The sequence below is a fragment of the Crocodylus siamensis genome, chromosome 4 (assembly GCF_052110815.1).
Source record: "Crocodylus siamensis isolate JL-2025a chromosome 4, ASM5211081v1, whole genome shotgun sequence".
NCBI lineage: Eukaryota > Metazoa > Chordata > Crocodylia > Crocodylidae > Crocodylus > Crocodylus siamensis.
The window spans coordinates 178,628,760-178,649,372 of record NC_143398.1 but is presented as its reverse complement, the minus strand read 5'-3'; the positions used below and the strand labels follow the sequence as shown (position 1 = coordinate 178,649,372).

The 20,613-nt window shown below is 40.2% G+C and overlaps 1 protein-coding gene across 1 annotated transcript in view; it reads left to right on the top strand.

Annotated features, from left to right (window-relative positions):
- Positions 1–20,613, top strand: part of DRC11 (dynein regulatory complex subunit 11) — a 185,543-nt gene that overhangs the window by 149,430 nt on the left and 15,500 nt on the right. Inside the window, exons 15-17 of the mRNA XM_090041693.1 lie at positions 3,937–4,044; positions 9,568–9,767; positions 18,860–18,946. Coding sequence (XP_089897819.1) covers positions 3,937–4,044; positions 9,568–9,767; positions 18,860–18,946 — 395 coding nt within the window. The remainder of the gene's footprint in view (positions 1–3,936; positions 4,045–9,567; positions 9,768–18,859; positions 18,947–20,613) is intronic.

Here is a 20,613-nt window from a genome sequence, read left to right as displayed (position 1 = left end):
CAAAAAATAATCCCTAGTTTTAAAGAGACTTTTTTTTAAAGGATATGGGGGGTTGTGCTGCTCTGCTGCTGTCTTCTCCTGGTCTCCCTATGCCTCCATTACTCACCTGCTACAACTCTGATGTTACTGGATATTGAGAAGTGAAAGGAAGTCCTAGGACTGGTAGCAGCTCCATAGGCAGTTTAAGTCAGCTCCACTGGACTCACTGCCCTACTCAGGTCCTTTTACCCCTGAGCACCTAACACAGTGTTCCTCCTTTCATAGGGTTGCCCTTGTGGGTTTCTGAGGGCTTGCCAAGGCTTCAGATGTTAAAGCCTATCCCCCTTTTCCTCCATGGCCATGCCTGCCTTGGTCCATTGGTAAAGATTTCAGCTTCTGGGCTTTAGGCCAGGCCTCAACAGCTGTCTCACACCTTTTGAAAGTTCCATCTCTGTGTGCTTTAGGGTCTGCTCCTCAGCTTGCAGTTGTCTTTTAACCCCATGACAAAACAAAAGTGGGGGGGCCCTGGGGGCTACCTATCCACAGCTCCTCCATCCCTGTAGCTGCAACCCAGTCCTCCCATTCACGAGTCCAAATCAAGCCAAAAAGTAAGCCAAAAGAACAAAACATCTGTTCCAAAAAAGAAATGTTTCCCTCTTTGTAAATGCATCCTGTAGGCCTTACCTGTCTAGGAGACCTCCTCTTCCAGTTTCCCTGGGTAACTTACTTGCCTGCCTACCTGCCTCCACACCAATGCATACATCACACTCCTCTCCTCCTGCCCTCCTAGTATAGCACTGTGCTAGGTTTAAATCCCCTAATCTAGTGGTTCTCAACCTTTTTTGTACCAAGATCTATTTGTAAACATTGATGGCCAGTCACAACTCAGTGCCCCTCGCTCCTGCCCTGCTGCCCCCCACTCCCAGGCCCCAGCCCCTCAGTGTGTGGGTGGGTATGTGGGGTAGGGGGGGCCCACATACCCAGAGCTGAAACTCTGCCAGCCTGCAAGGGAAAAGCCATGATTTCCCATGTATTTTTCCTTTGAAGGAGAATCCATTTTAAGTTTGTTGATCTATTTTTAAAGTTTGTTTGCAACCCTTTCGTATATTCTTGCAACCCACTTTTGGGGCACAACCCATGGGTTGAGAAATGTTGCCCCAATCCAACCTACTTCTGGTCACCTGACCAGACCTGTTGCCCCACTCTCTCTTCCACCTCCTCCCCTCCACGTGGTCAGGTGGAGTCAGTCACTCATTAACCCACTGCCTTCATTAGTACCACGCTCAGTCCACCTGCAATCTCTGACCTCACCAGTAACAGAGCCAGGGGTTACACATTTTTTTTAAAAGAATTTGGCAGTACCTAGAACATACAATGCATTTGGCCTTTAAAATGCTATATACCTAAGCAGGAAAAAATACAGTCTTTCAAATCACCTCCAAGTGCCACGGTGTTTTTTTATAAACTGTTAAAAGTAACATGGCAATAGAGTCCTTGGCTGCTCTAGCAAAAGCTAAATTAACCAGTATTCTATGCATTACATACTCGTTAAAGAGCAGAGAGTACTGTGAGCAATGATGGAAGCTTTTCATTATTGCACTCTCCCAACCAGTACCAGCTGTCCTTGTCAAGGTCATTGAAGTCTAACAGACATTTCAACAAGGATATTTTAAGAGATCATCTCAGCCAACAGAATAATAAATAGCAGCTTGTGATATTTTGCAATTTTGTAAAAATCTAAACATTCTCCTATAATTTCATATACACTAAGCACTAGTTCCTCACATCCAGTGATTGAAGATGTTTCCTAGAGCATCAATGATGTCCAAGTTAACTTTATATTCCTTCAGTATTTAGGCTGTTGTGCATCAGCTTGGCCCCACCACGCCTTAGAGCAGCTTCAAGGCTGCTCCAAATAATACTTGCATCATCCAAGAGTCATTAAATAAGTAAAGAATTTCTGGAGCACCCAATACTCTAACCATTCTCTTCCTACTCCATTGTCTCCATATAGCCCCTGACCTGCTACTCAAGGCCAATGTTGCACCAGGATAGGATTCTGTCATAGTGGAATCCTCAGCTTTCCAGTTAAGGCAGATTTAAATCATGGTTTTTGGAGTAATACAAAGAGTAATTAAGTTTGACCCTGTGCCCAGCCCTAAAATTTGTTATTTAATATCAAGCTAAAAAAAAAAAACCCATACACACACACACCCTTAATTTAAAAAGGTCAGAATTTTACAAGGTCAGTTCAAAGCCTACTGAGAAATAAGTGTGCATATTTCAGCTGTAACCAATACAGAGTACAAACCGAGGAAGGTCATTTGCTCACAATTCTTGGGGAACCACAATGGGAGGAATTATGCAAGAAGTCACACTGAGTGAAGGTACTGAAATGTCCCTCCATGTGACAAACTGACATCAGTGAGCTAATTTTCTTGGTGACCTTATCTAAATTAGTCGGAGAATATCCACTGTGATTTATGCCTAGTTGCAATTAAACCATTTGATGCCTTCTAATTAAGTCTCTGAAGATTAATTCCTATCCAAGTTTTTTTTTGGTTTCTTCTTAAGAGATAAAAATGTGAAATGAATTTAACCATCCAAGGGGAGGGGGCAATTGTATCACTGCATGCACACAAAATTGCCCTGAATATGACTAAGCTTTACCTCTCAATTGTCTTTATCTTGCATCCCTTCCAGATAACTTAGGTGCTCTCCCTTCTTATTCTAAGGTATTTACATCAGCATACAAAATAATATTAGTTAAAAAACTTGCTATTTATGTTTAAGAAATTAATCCTCACTGAAGTTGCTTTTCCTACACTGTTAAATTTTCTAGTACCAGTCCAACTCTCCCAGATACCTGTCCTACATTGTGCTCTGGATGGGGACCCTGACAGTGTGAGCAGTGTGATTACAGCTCTAATAAGAGAAGAAACAGGCACTTGAGTTTCAGATTGCTCCATCTTGTTCATATCAGTCTGTTTGCTCCAATGTGCATCAGTACATTTTGCTCCTTCTTAAAAATAAAAAGTATACTACAAAGCAAAACACAAACTTTGAAAGAAAACAAGACTGTTGAACTAAGTGTCCCAACTAGGTAAAATGTGATAGAGGGAATGAGGTAGCTGGCCTTTTAACATGCATTTTTTCCAGCCTTGAAATCCTTTTGAGTCATATTGCTCCATTGCAATGACAAACATACAACATTTTCACATCCCAAGATTTTGCCAGTGCTGTAATTCTTAGCATCACTAATGATTTTTTTTGTGAACCAAGAACGTTTTCCAAGGGGTATTCTAAGACATAGTAGGCATGTCCCCATGAGTGGGAATGTGCATTGTCCTGGGGACAAGTAACAGCAGCACATAGTTGCCACTGCTAGTTGTCCCTGGGGACACGCCAGCTCTGACACAGGACAAATGGCCCCAGCAGCAGCAGCAATCTAGCCACTTGGAGCCTGGCCAGCAGCTGGAGCGTGGCTCTGCCCAGCCAGGCTGCGGTTTCTGGTGGCACACACTGCAGACACGTGTGCTGTGCCACTTTCCCCCCACCCCCCTTTGGTTTGTCTTTTTTTTTTAGATACTGGGATTTCCTGGAACAGATTCACGTGCACCACATGCATTTTGCGATGCCTCAAAAGGCTTTGAGGCACCGCAAACCACACATTCCCACTCATGGGAACACAGCACTGCTTTGCTGAATGCCCTCCAGAACCTGGTTAGCAGAGATGAAATTCTGCTTAATTCCATGTTTCTTTTCAGTTCACCTTTAAAGTTTCCTGGGCCTGCATTCCATGGCAATATTGCCCTCTTTAAATCCCTGCCCCCTGACACTACTGGTTTGAGAAGAGCATTTTAAATTTGTATTCCATAATAGTTTTTCATTGCTTGAGTTATGCATTCTATAACAATACGGTGTCACATTTATTAAGCTCATGCTTCCTCCCTGCAGGCGAGTACAGCTATCTGGGGACTACACTTCGTCAGGTAGATATAGAGCCAATGCCCTCTCTCACAGATGTCAGACAGCTAATAGCACTGTATGGAATACTGCCATTAGGTAAGAGCACAGCAAAATTACTGGAGGGCAGAATACAATGGTTTGCTTCCTGTCAGAAACATATATTTTTACTAGCTTTGACAGTGTTGATTAATTGTAATCTAAAGCATTTTGCAGTATAATTGTTTTTCAATTAAACATTTTGAGTGAAGACCATATCATTTTAATAGAGCATAAAAGAGCACGCACATGTCATTTTCAGGTACTGCGTTTACTTGCCATCTCTGTTTGCATTTCAACACTTTGCGAATGGCAGCACATAAAGGAAATCACTTGGGAAAGATAATAACTAAAACAAGCTCCAGTGATTAAAATTAATCAAGTTAAGGGAAAAGCTAAGGTTACAATTTACCTTTTACAAGCTGGCTAATATTACTTGGTACTAAACAATATGAGTATTTAAAGAATTAGTCTGAGTAGATTTCATATATTTGAAAGAGCACACTTCTAACTGCTCTTGTAGTTTTAAGTGCTAGCAACTATTAGTATTGAAAAAGATATTTGGGGGGGGTTTAAACATACAGTCTATACCAATATTTTATTGCAGCATTCCAACCTTGAGGAGTACAGGTTCCTAATGCAGCAAGAGGCTTTACATTTGGTATTTATTATTTTCACTTTGGGAAAAATTTCCAGTCAGATAAGAGGCAAATCCTCATTCACCCAGTTCAGCCCCACATAGCATCATTCTTGGCCATTCATCCAGTTTGTAGTACAAGATGGCCAGATTGTCCCAGGCTCACATTCTGGTGTGCAAAACAAAGAGAAAGAAGGAGCCTTCCTTTCCCTGTTCATGTTTTTCACAAAGACCAGGATCGATAGTGGACCTTGTACTTCAACAGTTCTTTCAATATACATTCAGAAGCATTCTCTGGTTCTAGTCCCTTCCAAATATCAGTGGGTGTGCCCAGGATAGCAGGTGGCTGACCCTACAACACTGCTTCAAACCCAAGAATTTGGAGGAGGAATGACAGTTTTCCCTCAAAGGGCTTAGTCTTCAGCATTAGCACTCAGCCTTGAAGAATCATGGTAACTAATATGTTAAGGGACTTTGCAATGGAGAGTAAACCAGGACCTTCATGTTTCAGAGCATGTCAGTTGATCATGGGTAAACCTTACTGGAGCCAGAGGTTTAGCCACAACTAACTGACACCAAGTTAAGCATGACTCTTGCCTGTCTGCACAGACTCCCGTCTTATTTCACATATCAATTAGATTGTATTAAATCATGACACTGGAGTAGCTAATTTTTGAAGTTAAATCAAGCCAAAGGCTCCTCCTATGGAGTTAAGAGGGTCCATATACTTTCTACTGTTTTTTTTAAATTGGAGATTAACTGAGGAAAAGACCTTGAATTAGTAAAACATGTTATATTCAGACTGTGATAGCAGTCTGAATGCCTTTATGCAAAAGAAACTTATGTATATATAGCCCAAGGGTAAAAAAGAATCACAGAAATTATTTTATCCTTGAATTATATTTTATGGTTAATATTTTAGATAACTGCCCTCAGTACTAGTTAATTGTGTGTCTGTAGGTGAGAGTTTCTTTAAAAATATTCACATGATGGTAGAGAAAACTTCAGCTCAAAAGGAATTTGAGAAGACTGAAAGAAGCTGAAAGAAGTTACAATAGAAGTTGCATTAACTCTGGAGGTGTCTACTGTTCTCATTATAATAAGCCTACTTATAATAATAGTAGATTGGTATGAGGTGACCAAATATATTCATAAAACTTTAGTGGTTAACAATCTTACTACACACTTCATGATACTGGAAGTAAGGCTTATAATATCTTAAGTCAGCAGTTTTCAAACTTTTTGAGCTGAGCCCCCTTTGAGTTACAATTTTGTTCATGGCTCCTCCTCCCCCAACCCAGACAAAAACAGACATGCAAAATATGCTTTCATAAACTTAACAGACTAATACAACTTACATTATCTAATTAAATTACCTATACCTATACATTTCAAAATCACAGATAATGTGCTTATCAATTAATGTGAAGGGCTTGCCTGCTTCTCTGCAAACAGTTTACCTTGCCACTGCTGCTGCTGCCCACTACCATCTGCCTGCCCTGTTCACACCGCCCTCTGCCCTGGCGTCCGCGCCTCTCGCAACCTCCCAAAGTTCCTTCACGCCCCACCAGTGGTGCAGACCCCACAGTTTGAAAACCATTGCTTTAAGTCACTAGTTCACTGAATAGTAGGCTTATTGCTTTCCTTCTAACATCATTTCTAAACTATCATCTTCTTTGCTGATAAAGCCTAATGGCGGTAGGAAAGCAGAGTCGCTCTTGTTCCTGATGCCTGGAATAGAACTTTGGAAGTTTTCTAGAACTGACAATTAGGACTGTGTGAAGCTTCAGGTGCTGATTCGATTCAGAGGAGATTTGGCCCGATTCGGTGGCCAAACCTCCGAATCCAAATCGAACCAGGAGACCTATTAAAAGGTCCGAATCAATACAAAGCTCTCCAAATCAATTCAGAAAATATTCAGATAGCTTCGGTGATTCGGGCAATCCCTGCTTGCTGCAGCAGGGAGCTGAACCTGGACTCCATGCTGGTAAGTAGGGGGTGGGAGAGATGGGGCTGGAGTAGGGGGAGAGAACCATAGGGGGACCTTTGCAAGGCCCCATCCCCTGCCTGCTCCGGCAGTCCCCCATCCCGCCCCGCCCATGGCTGCCCCACCCAGCCCCAGGTCTTTAAACAAAAAGTCCCCATTCACTGGCTGCTGCCAGGCAGGGGGCAATCCCTGCTGCCCCCCACTGCATGGGGGGGCTCTGCCGCAAACCCCAACCCCTGCCTGCTGTCCCAGCCCTCCCACCCCAGCTCCCTACCCTTTTAAAAAAAAATTCCCCACTCACCAGCTGCTGCAGTGGCCTCGGGGCTTGTGGCAGAGCCCCCCCCATGGCATGGGGCAGTGGGGGGCAGTGGGGATTGCCCCCTGCCTGGCAGGAGCCAGTGAGTAGGGGATTTTTTAATTTCTTTTTAAAGGGCTGGGAGTTGGGGCTGGGCGAGGCAGCCATGGGGCGAGGCTGAGAGAGTAGGCAGGTGGAAGAGCCCCCCAGGCGGCATAGGGCAGTGGGGGGGCAGCAAAAGCTCGCGCCCCCCCCCACCCCAGCCTGGCAGCAGCCAGCGAGTATGGGCTTTTTTTTTCCTTTTTTTTTTTTTTTTTTTTTTATAAGCCATTGAGAGCGGGCGGGAGTGGGGTGATTTGGAGTTTTGGTGGTGCTGAATCTATGATTCAGATTTGGCCAAATCAATTCAGGACAGTGATTCAAAATCACCAAATTGAATCACTGTCTCCCAAATCAGCCAAATCCAAATCTGAAGTTAATACTACCCACTTCGCACAGACCTACTGACAATATCCCCACAGAGGGCTCTCACCTTTGGGACTTTTTCCCATACCCCAATAATCTGTTAGTCACCTAGTTTATAAGCCCTCTAGACATGATGCAGGTATTACTGTTTAAATGCAATGTTGAAATGGTAGTTACTGTATAAGGATATAGACCCTTTTTATTTAGCAAGTAAATGATAACCATTTTAATGGACCACATATTGGCATGACAGGCATTTGATACAGTTACTCTGACATTCACTGCCCAGTACACACATTGTATTATAATAGATAAAGTAATATCAAAATAAAACATTTCAATGACTTGCTCCCTGACAGCACAAGTGCTACATCCTTCCTCCCCATTTTGACAGACAAGTCAGGATGACAAACAATACTGAGCGTTTCCCAGCTCTTAGTCTCTCTTCTTTGATTCCTCCTCCTTTGTCAGCATGAGAAAGGAAATCAACCTGTACTGCAGCATCTTGTGCCATGTATGGTAATTGTCAATGAAAAAAGACAAAAGAAAGAAAAAAAAGAAATCCTGCTTCTGCATCTTGCAACACTTTTGTAGAGGAACATCTAGCATTTAATCCTACCTTCACTGAAGAACCCTCCAGTTCCCCAGACAGGAATGAAATAATGTCTGAAGGTGCAAGAGATAACAGCTATTCGGGAGGGAAAGATTGATACACACCAGAGCAGAGACTCTCCCCCAAAGAAGTGGATAAGGTGGCTACAGCTCTGGAAAACAAAAGTACCCTTTAACCATGAAGTTTGAAGGTACCACCCTTTCATGTCCACAAGCTCCTTTTAGTGCAGCTTGCTTCCTTTTCTCCCAAGAGGATATTTCCAGAGGATACAGTACAACTAGAGTATCTACTCTCTGCAGTCTCAGACAGCCACAGAAAACATTTTCCTCTCACTTACCAGTTAAATTGCTTTTCTTTCTGTTGTTCTGTCAACACAACACAGATACCTACCTAATCTGACTTAGATAAGACTCACTGCTTGAATCAGCAGGGCAAAGTGGGCGACCAGCTTTCTTCAGGTCAGAAGAAGCAAAGGATAGAGCCCTAGAAAATGGGAAATCTTAGAGATTGAGCATCATCCACCCTATCTGAGCAAGTAGGCAGAAGGAATATAGGATATAGATTATATACACTACCACCTCCATCAAAAAAAAAGCAGAGGAAACAAACAGAAAACAAATCAGCCAGTAAGCAGGGCTGTAAAATGCCTGTACTGCAAAGTGCAGTAGTCAAGTGCTGTTGGGCGATGACTTGATGGCACATACAACAGCACTGTCATTGCCTAGCTCATTTCAGATAACTTACATTCTAAAAAACAAATCGTCAGACTCTGCAGTTCTTACTAAACAGCATCAATATAATATAAAAGGAAGTTTCCCAAAGAAAAGTGTGACAGCAGAAAGGAAGAGAGAGAAAGTAACACTGAAGATTTTAAATTATACTGACAAATGCCTGTCAGGAAAATATTCCAATTAGTTTGTTTTCACAAAGCACAAGGAGAACTGGAGAGTGTCATTTTGGTGGGTTTGAAGGATTCTGCTTTTTTAACATGTGACATGGATTTCCTGCCCTTGTCCAATTAAAGAAAGTGGGGAACAGCTCTGAGGTGGAATGCTTGTCTTTTTTAAATTAGATCACAGGTATATCTACAACTATCCATCTGTGTGACAGCTGACAGAGAGTGGGTTAACAGTTTAAGTGTAATTGGAGGCAGATGTGTACTATACATAATGCTAGCTGGGCTTGTCTTTTGCATTTAACTGTATTGGCTCACTTTCATTTCAGTGCTCTTTAGCCTGTTAAGTTTGAAGTTTCCCTACCGCCCATACTCCATAACTTAGCAGTGTGAAGCACTAGCCCTCGACTTGTGTGTACAGCTAAAATCGAGTTTTTTCTGAAAGTTAAAATTCAAATGAGTTCATTACTATTGCTTTTTTCTTCAGGAACAAGAGGGGTGTAGCTAACTCACTATATGGCTATAGTTCTCGTTTATACAAAAGTGTATTCTACACCACTTGTGCTATGTTAATGAGACACAGTTCACATTATGAAATATTTATCATGAAGAAAAACTAAAGAATCATACACCATTACATTTATGGCAGACTTAAATGAAACCAATAATAGCTCCTTATGACTTTTTATAGGCTCTCAAGTGCTACATGAGAAGGCTCCACTGGTGAAAGCTCTACTGCTAGCTGGTCCTGCAGGAGTAGGAAAGAAAATGCTAGTTCATGCCCTCTGCACAGAAACAGGAGCCAACCTCTTCAACTTGTCTGCCTCTAACATTGCAGGAAAATACCCAGGCAAGAGTGGCCTGCAAATGCTGCTCAACATGGTGTTTAAGGTACTATGCTTTTTAACAGCCCTATCTTACTGTGGGTTTCTTTGTGATGTCTTTTTCTAAGATTCCTGTCAGATCAGCACATACTCTCTTTTAAATAAATTTTAATTTTCTTCAGGTACGCAGCTCAATACAGTGGTGGAACTGGCCACGGTCAAACAAGTGTCAGCACATATTTGAGATTCCTTTATTGCTTTCAAACTTCTTTAAAACAATTTGTGAACAGCCATTGTGTTCACCACTGTGGAGGATTTACTGCCCTGTGGGAAATCACTTCATGTAACATTTGTCTGCAGCACTATTTGAACAATCTCGCATTACCTTGAATATGAAAAGCATTATGTAAAATAAGAGTCTGTTCCATGTTCATGTTTACGTTAATCGAGAATGTTTGACAAACAGTATTTCGTCAAATAATGCTGGCTGCTATTGGTTATATATATTTGTTGCACAGGACAGTCACTGCAAAAGCTGTCTGATTATCTAAAAAGTATCCTTTTGATAGACAGTGTCTTACCTTAGAATTACATTAACAAAAACTCAAAAGAAAAGGATTTCTTTATTGGACCAACTGCTTTGTAACCACACATTGGACTACTACATCAACATGGCTCCATAAAATCTCCTTTGCTCCTATTTCCTTCTCTCTCTAACCACTACCCCTTTTCCTAAGCAACATACTGTTTACGGCCAGTCTTCAGTTTTTCTGCAGTCTGGCTTCCACCCCTTATACTCTGCTGCAAATGCTTCTGCCAAATGAGCGAGTTCTTTTTGCTTAGATCTCAGAACCAATATCCACCCTCATTAGCCTTGGCCTGTCACCTACTTTCAACTCTTGACCACTATTTCACATGTTGAATCTTGTCCTCCCTTGGCTTCTGTGACTTCATTTTTTGCTGCCTCTCCTCTCCTCCTGCTTCTTCAGCATGTCTTTCAAAGGGTCCTTTTCCCCCCACACTCTTCACCTTTCTGTGAAGCTCCCACCAGGCTCTGTTCTTGATCCTCCTCTCCTCTCCTCTTGTGTAATCTCATAAATGCAAAATTGACTACCATCTCTGTGCTGATGACTCACAGATCTACCTCCATACTCCAGACCTGTCTTCCTCTGTCTAAATTAAAATATTGTCTTATGTTTTTGACATCCCCATAGGGATAACTAGTAGTCACCACCAGGTCCATATGGCTAAAATAAAGTTCCTAATTTCCTGTCACTCCAAGCTTTCTAAGATACTTCCTTTCTCATTCACTGAGAACATCACCATCCTGCTTCATCCTTTAGTAGTCTGGCATGCTCTTCAACTTGTACCTCTCTTCTAAGTCTTCACAACAAGACTGCATGTAGGAGAAACAAGCCCCGCCTAATGAATTCTTAATCAATAAGCAGGAAACTTATTTTTTTCCATCAGAAGTTTCTTCACAGTGCTGATTAAAGATCCTACTATACTATTGTTACAAGGATATAGTAGTTACATGTACGGTATAAACATTTGACATGAGAAAAGCCAGAAAACAGCAGCACACATGGTATATATATTCACAGCTCTGGGTCTTGCTGCCTGACACACGGTGTGCCTCATTAAATTGATCCTTGTCCATGTACCTGATTACTGAAAGATTCACAGGCCTCAGTAGCAGATAGTTTCAGTGATAAATTTTACACACATCCACACTTTTTTCCACTAGTGACAGTGGCATAAGAAGCATTTATAAAAAATTCTTATATAGTTAGTCAAACAAAATTAGGCGCTTGAACATATAACTAAGTAAATAACAGGAAACATAACAGTAATTATTTTTCATGTTATTATGCAATCCATGTAATCACTATTAATACATGAGATTTACTTTCTCTGAATGTATGGTGCTCTATGATGAAGGTACAGTAACCTAGAACTCATAATTACCAATCACTTCTACAAACAAAGGAGTTTGAACAACTCTGCTAATCCCTAGATCACAAAAAAAACCACTGGGATACTTTCTGTCCATAACTGCTGGTGGCAGATGGCAGTCATTTCTTGAGAGACACGCTAAAGAAAGAAATAACACTGGAAAAAAATAGATTTTAAATTTGTGTCAGATGCAAAAATGCAAATACTTTTCAGATCATTATTTCTGGGTGGGGTCTATTACAAGATGTATACCAGCTCTGCCAAAGAGAGAAAGAGAGAGAGAGAGGCTGATGTTACTCAAAGCAGTCACTCTTGAATGTCGTACAGAAGAATTGACTTAAATTACCTTTGTAGGAAAACAGAGATTCTACTCTGCCTCTCCACAAAAATGCATGAGAAATTAAATATTCAATAGCAAGGGTACTAAAAGGCATTGTGAATGTCAAAGACTAAGCTCCTGTGTACTCTTTAAATGGCAGAGAAAAGTCATATAGTGAAGCGGTAGCAATGTTTTGGGCAAAAAAGAAGGTCCTTTATCTGATATTTGACTGTGCCCAAGTAGCCCTGAAAAAAAATCTGATCCTTCAAGCATAAACCAGAATACAGTAGAATATTTTCCATGCACTGAGCCAGACTAAAGACAAGGCAGCCCTGCCAACTTTTACTAGTTGAGGAATTGGCCCTCCGTTGTTCCCATTAATGCGCATGAGTATAACTTCAAAGTTGCACCTTATATACACAGTTTTGCAAGGGAGAAATAAGAGCTTGGTGCCTGACAAAGTAAAGAAAGCATCATAGAAATGGTAACAGCAAGCCCAGAAAAGAACAAGAAAATAGGCATGAGTCTGTAATGGAAGCGAAAAAAGCAAGCAATTTATAAGCAAAAGTTGTAAGGCAGGAAAAATGATGAAAACTGGCATTGCATCAATATTATAGGGCAGCAACCAGGTTAAGTCACAAATACAGTCACACTGCACCTAACAACCTTGACAGGAGGATCAACACCAATAGACAAGAATGCAAATAGCATGTGGATGGAAAAGGGCAACTAACACAATCCTAGCCAGGCTAAAGGGGTGGGGAAAGTAATACCAAGGAGGAAATACCAACATGGGAGTTGTGTGTATAGCAACTCAAAGTATATCACACAGTCAGATATACAGAACAATGCACCCTAAAGTTGAAATTTACTGTACTGTATTTCAAACAGCTTCACTGTTAGAAGATTGTATTTCAAACAGCGGTGACCCCACAGCTTAACACTGCTCACTATGTGTATGTACTTCAAATACCACCCCACAAACGATCCATGTGCTAATTAGCCATCATTCATGACTAGAAGTGGGTGTTTTTTGTTAAGGAAGAACCCTCCAAAAACATATATGGAGATGAGGTGCAGAACAATCCGGTTCGGCTCCACCTCAGGGAAGGTAGGACCACACTATTCATATGCAACAGGTTGAGAGAGGGGGCAACAGAGATTCTGAGTGAACTGCTTGTGGCCCCATTTGGTGATGTTTTCCCAACATCTAAGGCTGGTGAAGGAACAGAAATCATTGGAAATGGGAAACAGAGTCATAGCTCATCTATGGGAGTAAAGAAGAAATCAAAATGTGTTCAATGTAGTGGCTCACCATGACTTGAAAGAGAGTGCTGAGTGGGGCTGAATGCAATGGGCACTGCCATATATTATGTTAAGATGGGCTGTATTAATCTATACTTCAGTAAACCTACCTGGCAGGGGAGACACCATGATCTGGGGAAATACCATCACCACGATGGTGGCAGTGGAAATACCCTGACAGAGGCAATTCAAATGGTATTGTATCGTAGAGGGTTGCACCTTTGTCTGCTTGTAGACAGGATTCCCTATGAGACCCTCATAGTTAGCTTCCTACTGGCCTCTTCCAGTGGAAGAATCTCAGCTATATGCCAACTTTATGGAAATAAGAGATTCCTCTCTAGCTTTCCATATGGCTGAGGGCAAGTCAAACTTGGGGGCATCTGAACCATAAGCTTCCAGGCTCGGGTCTGCGCACAGGATGCCTGCCAAAGAATCTGGAAGCATCTGAAGCCCCAGGAGAAGATGGAGGATGTTTGCTGGTTAGTAGGGCCACATGTGGTTCTTGAATGACTCTCAGATTTGGAATCATTTTAGCTGATTTGACATGGAACATTAAAAATTTAAAAATAAATAAATCTGGGCCTTTTGGCTAAGGTCAAGCACTTTTGGCACAAGGGGATAGTGTCAGGGCTGCTTTTGGCCCTCCCAGTGTTAACCTAGTGTTGCAGTACCTCCAGGCCTGGTGTCAGTTCCCTGTGAAGGGAATACACACCCGGGCCAAACCCCCGGCCACAAAAAACAGGTTCCTTTCAACATTTTTGGCAAGGCCCCTGGGCTCAGGGCTTGCACATAGGATGCATGGATTTAGGAGTATCAAAAGCCCCAGACTGATGACTCTGGGTCAGTCTGGCTACTTGCTTGTGGTAGGACCACACAGACTGGAACAATTGAGCTCTTCTTAGTCAAAATTTGGAACTTAATTCAGAAAAGGTTGCCCCTTGGAAACAAATTTTATTTTTATTTTTTTAATTAGCATTTTTGGCACCCACAGAGGGTATTGGAGCTTGCTTCAGCCTCTCTGAGTGTCAGCCTAGTATTGCAGTACCTCTAGGCCCAGTCCTCATTCCTTCCTTAGGGAGCAACTTCTGTTTTTTTAAGGGACAAGGACACAGACACACACGCCTCTATGAGTATGTTTATGCAATATGGGCCTTATGTTTTAAAATCACGCTTAGTGTTGGTTGAATTTAATCAGCTTCATAGTTGGGTTCCATTACTGAGCACATGCTGCTTTTGGAAGCAATTTTATGATAGACAGTGTATTTAATGAGGTTTCCTTGTATGTGAATGTAACAAAAACACCCTCATCTTGTATTTGAGTAATTTTTTTTTTTAAAGAAGTCAACTTTATCTTGGGTTTTTCCCCCAAAGTTAAAGCACAATATAACTTATCCTTTTCAAGAATTTTAATCATTACACTCTATACGCTCACGATATTATTTATTTTTTAAAATGCCTGGTAAAGGAACTCTGTTTTAAGCTTCCTGAATTATCAACATAAAAATTAAATAATTGCCCTATGCAGCCTCATGTTTTTCTGATCAAATATTCGTTTCCGATTTTCATCAGTTTTAACCCAGTATTGCTTTATGTAGGCTCATCATCTCAAATAAGGGCAGCTGTATAATTTATAATAATCAGTGGATACACTGATCTAATTTTCAGTGATCCATCAATTTCTGCAGAAGCTTTCTATTTAATTAAAGCTGAAATCTTCAAGCCTGGGGAAACTGCCATTTGCCCAACTATGAAAATCAGGCCGTTTATTTGGGGGACTAGACACTGAGATGCAAGTTTGAAAATTTTAGTGTACATTTTTACAGTTATAATACTATTTGAAGCTAGGAAGCATCAAATCTAAAGCTTAGCTGAAACAATAGCTTTAAGATAACGTATGTCCACCCCTTCCAACATGTTGTGACAGTATTTTTTTTAAATACAAGAGAACCCCTGAGCAGAAATCACAGTGGATGTAATTTATAAGAAATTCAGAGACAAAAAAAATCACCAGAATTGTTGCTTTATATTCCGTTTAATACAGAAGTGCAAGACAACCCAGGTAAGGCACTTGCACAAAGGCTTGTCATGAAAAAAAAATGAAGGTTTAAGCACATGCTGAATTTATGCACCTTTTATTAATGTGAGTGGATTCAGGGAGCAAGAGTTACAGGAAAGAACATTTGTTCTCAAACCTGTATCAGATTAGTAGCTAAAACAACAATAGGCATCTGTTTTTAGCAAATGCTGTTGCTACATTAATGCAGTATTAGAAGGGTTAAGGAGCCATCTGCTGGTGACTCCAACAAATTGTTGAATGCAGCAATGCTAATAAAATTTCAATTACAGATTAATTACTTAAAGTGCATTTAATTAGCCATGGATTCAAACTACCCATGGATAATTCAAATGAAGCAGGTTCATGGGGATATACAGTCTGCTTCATATCTGCCAACAATTTAAATTAGATACTAGTGGATTATGGGTGTCTGATTTCTTTTTTTTTTAAAATCAGCACAAAAGCAGTGTGTTGAATCAAAATCACCAGTGTATAACATGAAACCAGCAAACTCCACATATATTGGTCTGTTCATAAAAATCAGTGCTGTGATTTGGCAAGCAGAAATCGTTTAAGTATCTGCTTCACTCAAGAGTCAGTGAGTGAACCCACTTTCTGCTCTGTTTTTTCCAGTTAATTTTGGCAGCAGAGAAAGAAATGAGAAGAGAAAGTAATGGGGATGCCAAAAGAAAGAATAGTGTTAAATGTTATTGAAAATAAAAGGTGGCACTATTGCCTAGCTAGCAAACAATGTGCTGCAACACGTATGGGTCTCATTCATTCTGTTTTTGAAGTTTGATGGTACTGTAAAAGCAATCCACTAAAATTGTGAGTGGAAGAGACAAATGCTCCTCATCTCTCCAACATCTTCAGTGAAGGGACAAAACCAAGGGGGAACCAGGGGAAGTTGCATCCAGTGTTCTTTGCCTCAAGAAAGGCCATAGTAGGATAACTGAGGAAATTATGTGATACCAGAGAACATCTCAAAATGGGGTTTTGTATATGAATTATGTGGACATGTATATATAAAACATACCACATTTACGGTGGGATTTCCAGAAGAATCCAGCATTGGCCTAATTCTGCCCACTCATGGTAATGGGTGTTTCACTATTTGCCAAACACTTTGGGTAAATCCCCATCCTTCTGAAGCATGGTAGAACAGCTTCATCCATGTATGGGGCAGCTCTGGCTGCCATGGTGCCAATCACAGTATCATGATCAACCAGCACTGATTGCAGCTATTTCTGTGCCCTTATGCCCCCGCAAAGGCAGTGTCCACAGCTGCTGGCCCCATCACCATTTCTCAGTTAAGCAACTGCCATCATTATCCCCCATATTTTAACCTTCAGAGTGCTATTAGACATGCTTCGTATGCTCTGTACCTTCTAATCAGGGGTACAGAGCATATATTTTTCTATAACAGTTAGAAAGACTGGACTTATAACCAGACTTAAGACAGACCAGCTTACCGTGTAAAATAAAAATACCAGCAGAAAATTACTCTCCAGTCAGTGCATACTTACAATTCCTCCAAGCATATGACCATAAATAGAAATCTAAATTGTAGCAACTAACCCCAGCCTCAAATAGGGGACAAAGAGAAGACACTCGACTTCAGGCTAGCACAGTCCCTCTGTTAAATCCCACTGCCCATATCTTCCCTGGCTGCCTTTCCAGGGAAGTAAGGAGAGTACAGTCCCTGCGTTCTTTTACAATTCAAAGCACAAACTCCCTCTGCAACTAATATAGAGTAATTCATGACTGCAGGCTGGTTAGTTGTTCAGTTTGCTATGGATTTTATGCTATATTCAAACAAACACATAGGATTCCCACATAATCTCTGAATAAATTGTACACAAGCTTGATATTGCCCAAACATATCCCTTCAAGGAGATTTAGCTTTGTAGGTAACATACAATAAGACTACTTAAATTTCAGCCTAAATTTTCTTCTGCAAGCTTGGCTAGACCTAGGATTTTTTCTCCCCACTCCATGACTTGTCTACCTCAGACCATCCTTTCATAGAGCTAACAATCTACCTAACTAGTATTATTCAGCAATGCAGGAATCAAATATTTGGTGTGAAGGTGGCTCAATAGAAGAGCCCTGTATCTCTAATTGGCTATGCTATTACAATAGAATAGAGACTATGTTTTCAAGAGTACCATCTCAATACATCCCTACATTGTTTAAGTTGTGGGGTGCCCAAAATATGCCTATGAAAATACCAGCTAGTTTATTTAAGGTCATTTTGTCTTATAGGTTAAATATTCTTCTTGTGCAATTGATGACTTTTCCTCTCTTTTCCTTTATATATGGATACATAGACACAAGGATATCTGCCTGTGAGAAATTTTGCAACTTACAATTTTCCGATATTTTAATCATGAATCTTCTTCAATTATAGCACTTATTTTACACTTTCGAAAGTGAGTGAAGAAGCTTCCTGTTCCTTTAATTAGTAATGAATTCAGGGATACCACTTGTCATATTTCACAATTGTTAGATAATCTCAACAGAAGTATTGTTTAACGTAATAGCGTTAGTCCCTCTTTATTTATCAACAGCGTTGAAGACAAACTCGAGTTACAAAATGCACTTTAACCTATCACATTTTCCCTACTGTTCTTAATGATCTAACCAGGCTAACGCACTTTGAAAAGAATGTTTGTTTCATGTAATTCTTCTTTCACTGACTGAAAATCCTAGAATGGTTGTTAATCAAGCATTATGATACATATAACCTATAATATTTATATGCTCCTTTTCAGTAGCAAGAGCTTCAGCTGGAAAATGCAGAATGGAAAAATGTAACTATATTTAATTGGTGTGTGGTACAATTTATTCATACAACCAGTTCTTTTGTCACTGGGCAAACTAGCATAGCCGTGATAATAGCAACTAAAAATGTGATTAATATTTGGCAGCAAAATTTCTAAACCAATGGTGTTACTATAGCAATAGACAGCGTGCAGATGTGTAAAAATCTGTAGTGTTGCTGCCATCCTGCTGTGAACCAGCAGTATAGTGCATCCACATTTTGAGCTAGTAAGGACTTTGATAAGCACCTCCAAAAACTTCATATATGGTGTTTTATTTCTTATGTTAAACTCCTAAATCTGCAATGCCTTGTGCACATGGTCATTTTATATAAGCCTGTTTTGCTTAAACGTATTATGCAACTCTGGAACACAGACCTTCTGTTGCCAAAATAAAACCATGTTACCTGTTAATTAAAGATCAAATTGGAGTTGGGAGATGTGCAGTAAACACGTTAGCCAAAAATTTTTGAACATCGGCTGAGTCCATAACAGTAGGCTCCTAAATAGAAGTGGCCTAACTTGTCAGTAAAGCAATGGTAATTGCAAGTGCTCAGCACTTCTGGGAAGAAAAAAAAAAGTCAAACTACATTTGTGTAACAGCCTAAACATGAATTTTAGAACTTAGTTTGAGACACCCAGATTTGACATATTAAGCATTTTAATCAACTTCACAAATTTCCTCTACCATATTCTTTCAGGTGGCTAAGCAACTGCAGCCTTCAGTCGTGTGGATTGGAGACACAGAAAAAACGTTTTACAAAAAAGTGCCGAAGGCTGAAAAAGAGGTGAAATGCTCCTGTTTGATTCCAGTGCCTATAATAAATTTCACATGCTATATTAGAACTGACAAAAAGAGAACAGGTGCATTTCCTAGCTTAACATGTACCAGTATGACCAGACCTGCCAATGCTCACTTTATAATAGCTTGTCTCACTAACTTTTTTAAAGATATTCTTGTGACCTCTCACAGGCTTTAAAAGTCACATCTCTCTGCACACTTATACCAGTCTTATCTAAAAGTAATCTAGTCACTGCTCAGTGCTGATGGAAGTGCAACAGAAATAATGCTGAATAAAAGAAGGGAAAAAAATCTGGGAGAATTTAAAAATATGAAGCAAGAAACTAGGAATTAAAATAAACTCAAGTGGTTCAGCTTTATTAATTTTAGAAACTGGGCCTAATTAGGGTCAACAATAACGTAGCGAGGACAAATTCCCACTGTAAAAACAAAGAACACGTGTTAAACAGTTAAGTTTACAGATTTCTTTGCCACCTGGGAGTACTGTTCAATTACTTCCTTTCCTTCCCATCATTAGCAACTTCCCACCAGCAAGAAATGTCAAAGATTTGTAGATAAGAACAATGCTCCTTCCTGAGCAATTTATACAACAGCAAAAAATCTGTTAGATGGGATATTCAGATTAAATTCACATAGTTTGCAGCAGGTCTCCAGATATATTTTATCCTGGGAGTCCCATGTCAGCTACAAAGTCTCTCTTTAGTTAAAATGGCTCTATTTTTACCTGGACATAAAAGTAATAATATTAGGAAACTGTTGAAATACTAATTGTGTTAGATTAGCCTATCATTTGAAAACTGTTTAGATTGCTTATTGCATGACCTGTGTATGTAGTAATTGATGCCCTCTGGTGGTCAACATACTATACTGAAAGCAAATAATTTCCTTAGTCTCAAATCTTGATAGTAGCTACTATTGAAAATAAGATTGTAGGTCAAATACTGCCTGGAGTGTTTGTCATTGTATACTTTTCAGTTATGTTTGTGATCAAAGGAAAGCTTCTGGTGGATATACAACTTCAAAAAGAAATGTTGTACTAGAGGCACTTGCATAATTGTGTGCAGATGCATTAATATTTAGCAGAAAATCACCAGTCCTTTTGGAGGCAGTGGACAGGTTCATCAGCCAAGCTTATTTTCCTGTATACATAGCATGAGCTATATACAATAATCTGAACCAGATAAAGGTACCTATTCTTCCTTTTAACATTAACAGTTATCCAGTGCAGGGCTCAGTAAGAAAGGCCCAAAAGAAAAGAAGTGACAGCATAAGGAAAATGGAATCAAGAAATATGGAGAAGCAGTAAAGTTGTTGGAGAATGTGAGCTAAATTCTGCCCCCAAATGGATATGAATTCAGTGAAAGGCAATCTTGCAACCAGAAACAATTTTGCCATTGTGGCTTAGGTTTCATTAATAAATTACCTTAATTTTTTAAAGGCCCATTATATAACTGGCCTTCATTGTCCCTTTGGCCAGATCAGCTCTTTACTATCTTCCCATAGTTGACAGCCAGACAGTAAAGTACACATTTGTTATGGTAACCCAGTTGCCAAGGATATTTGACAAGAAATAATCACCAACTGTCTTTTGGAACAAAAAAGGGTCACCCTCACAATACACCCAACTTCTTCTAACAGGAAGAGAAAATTTAG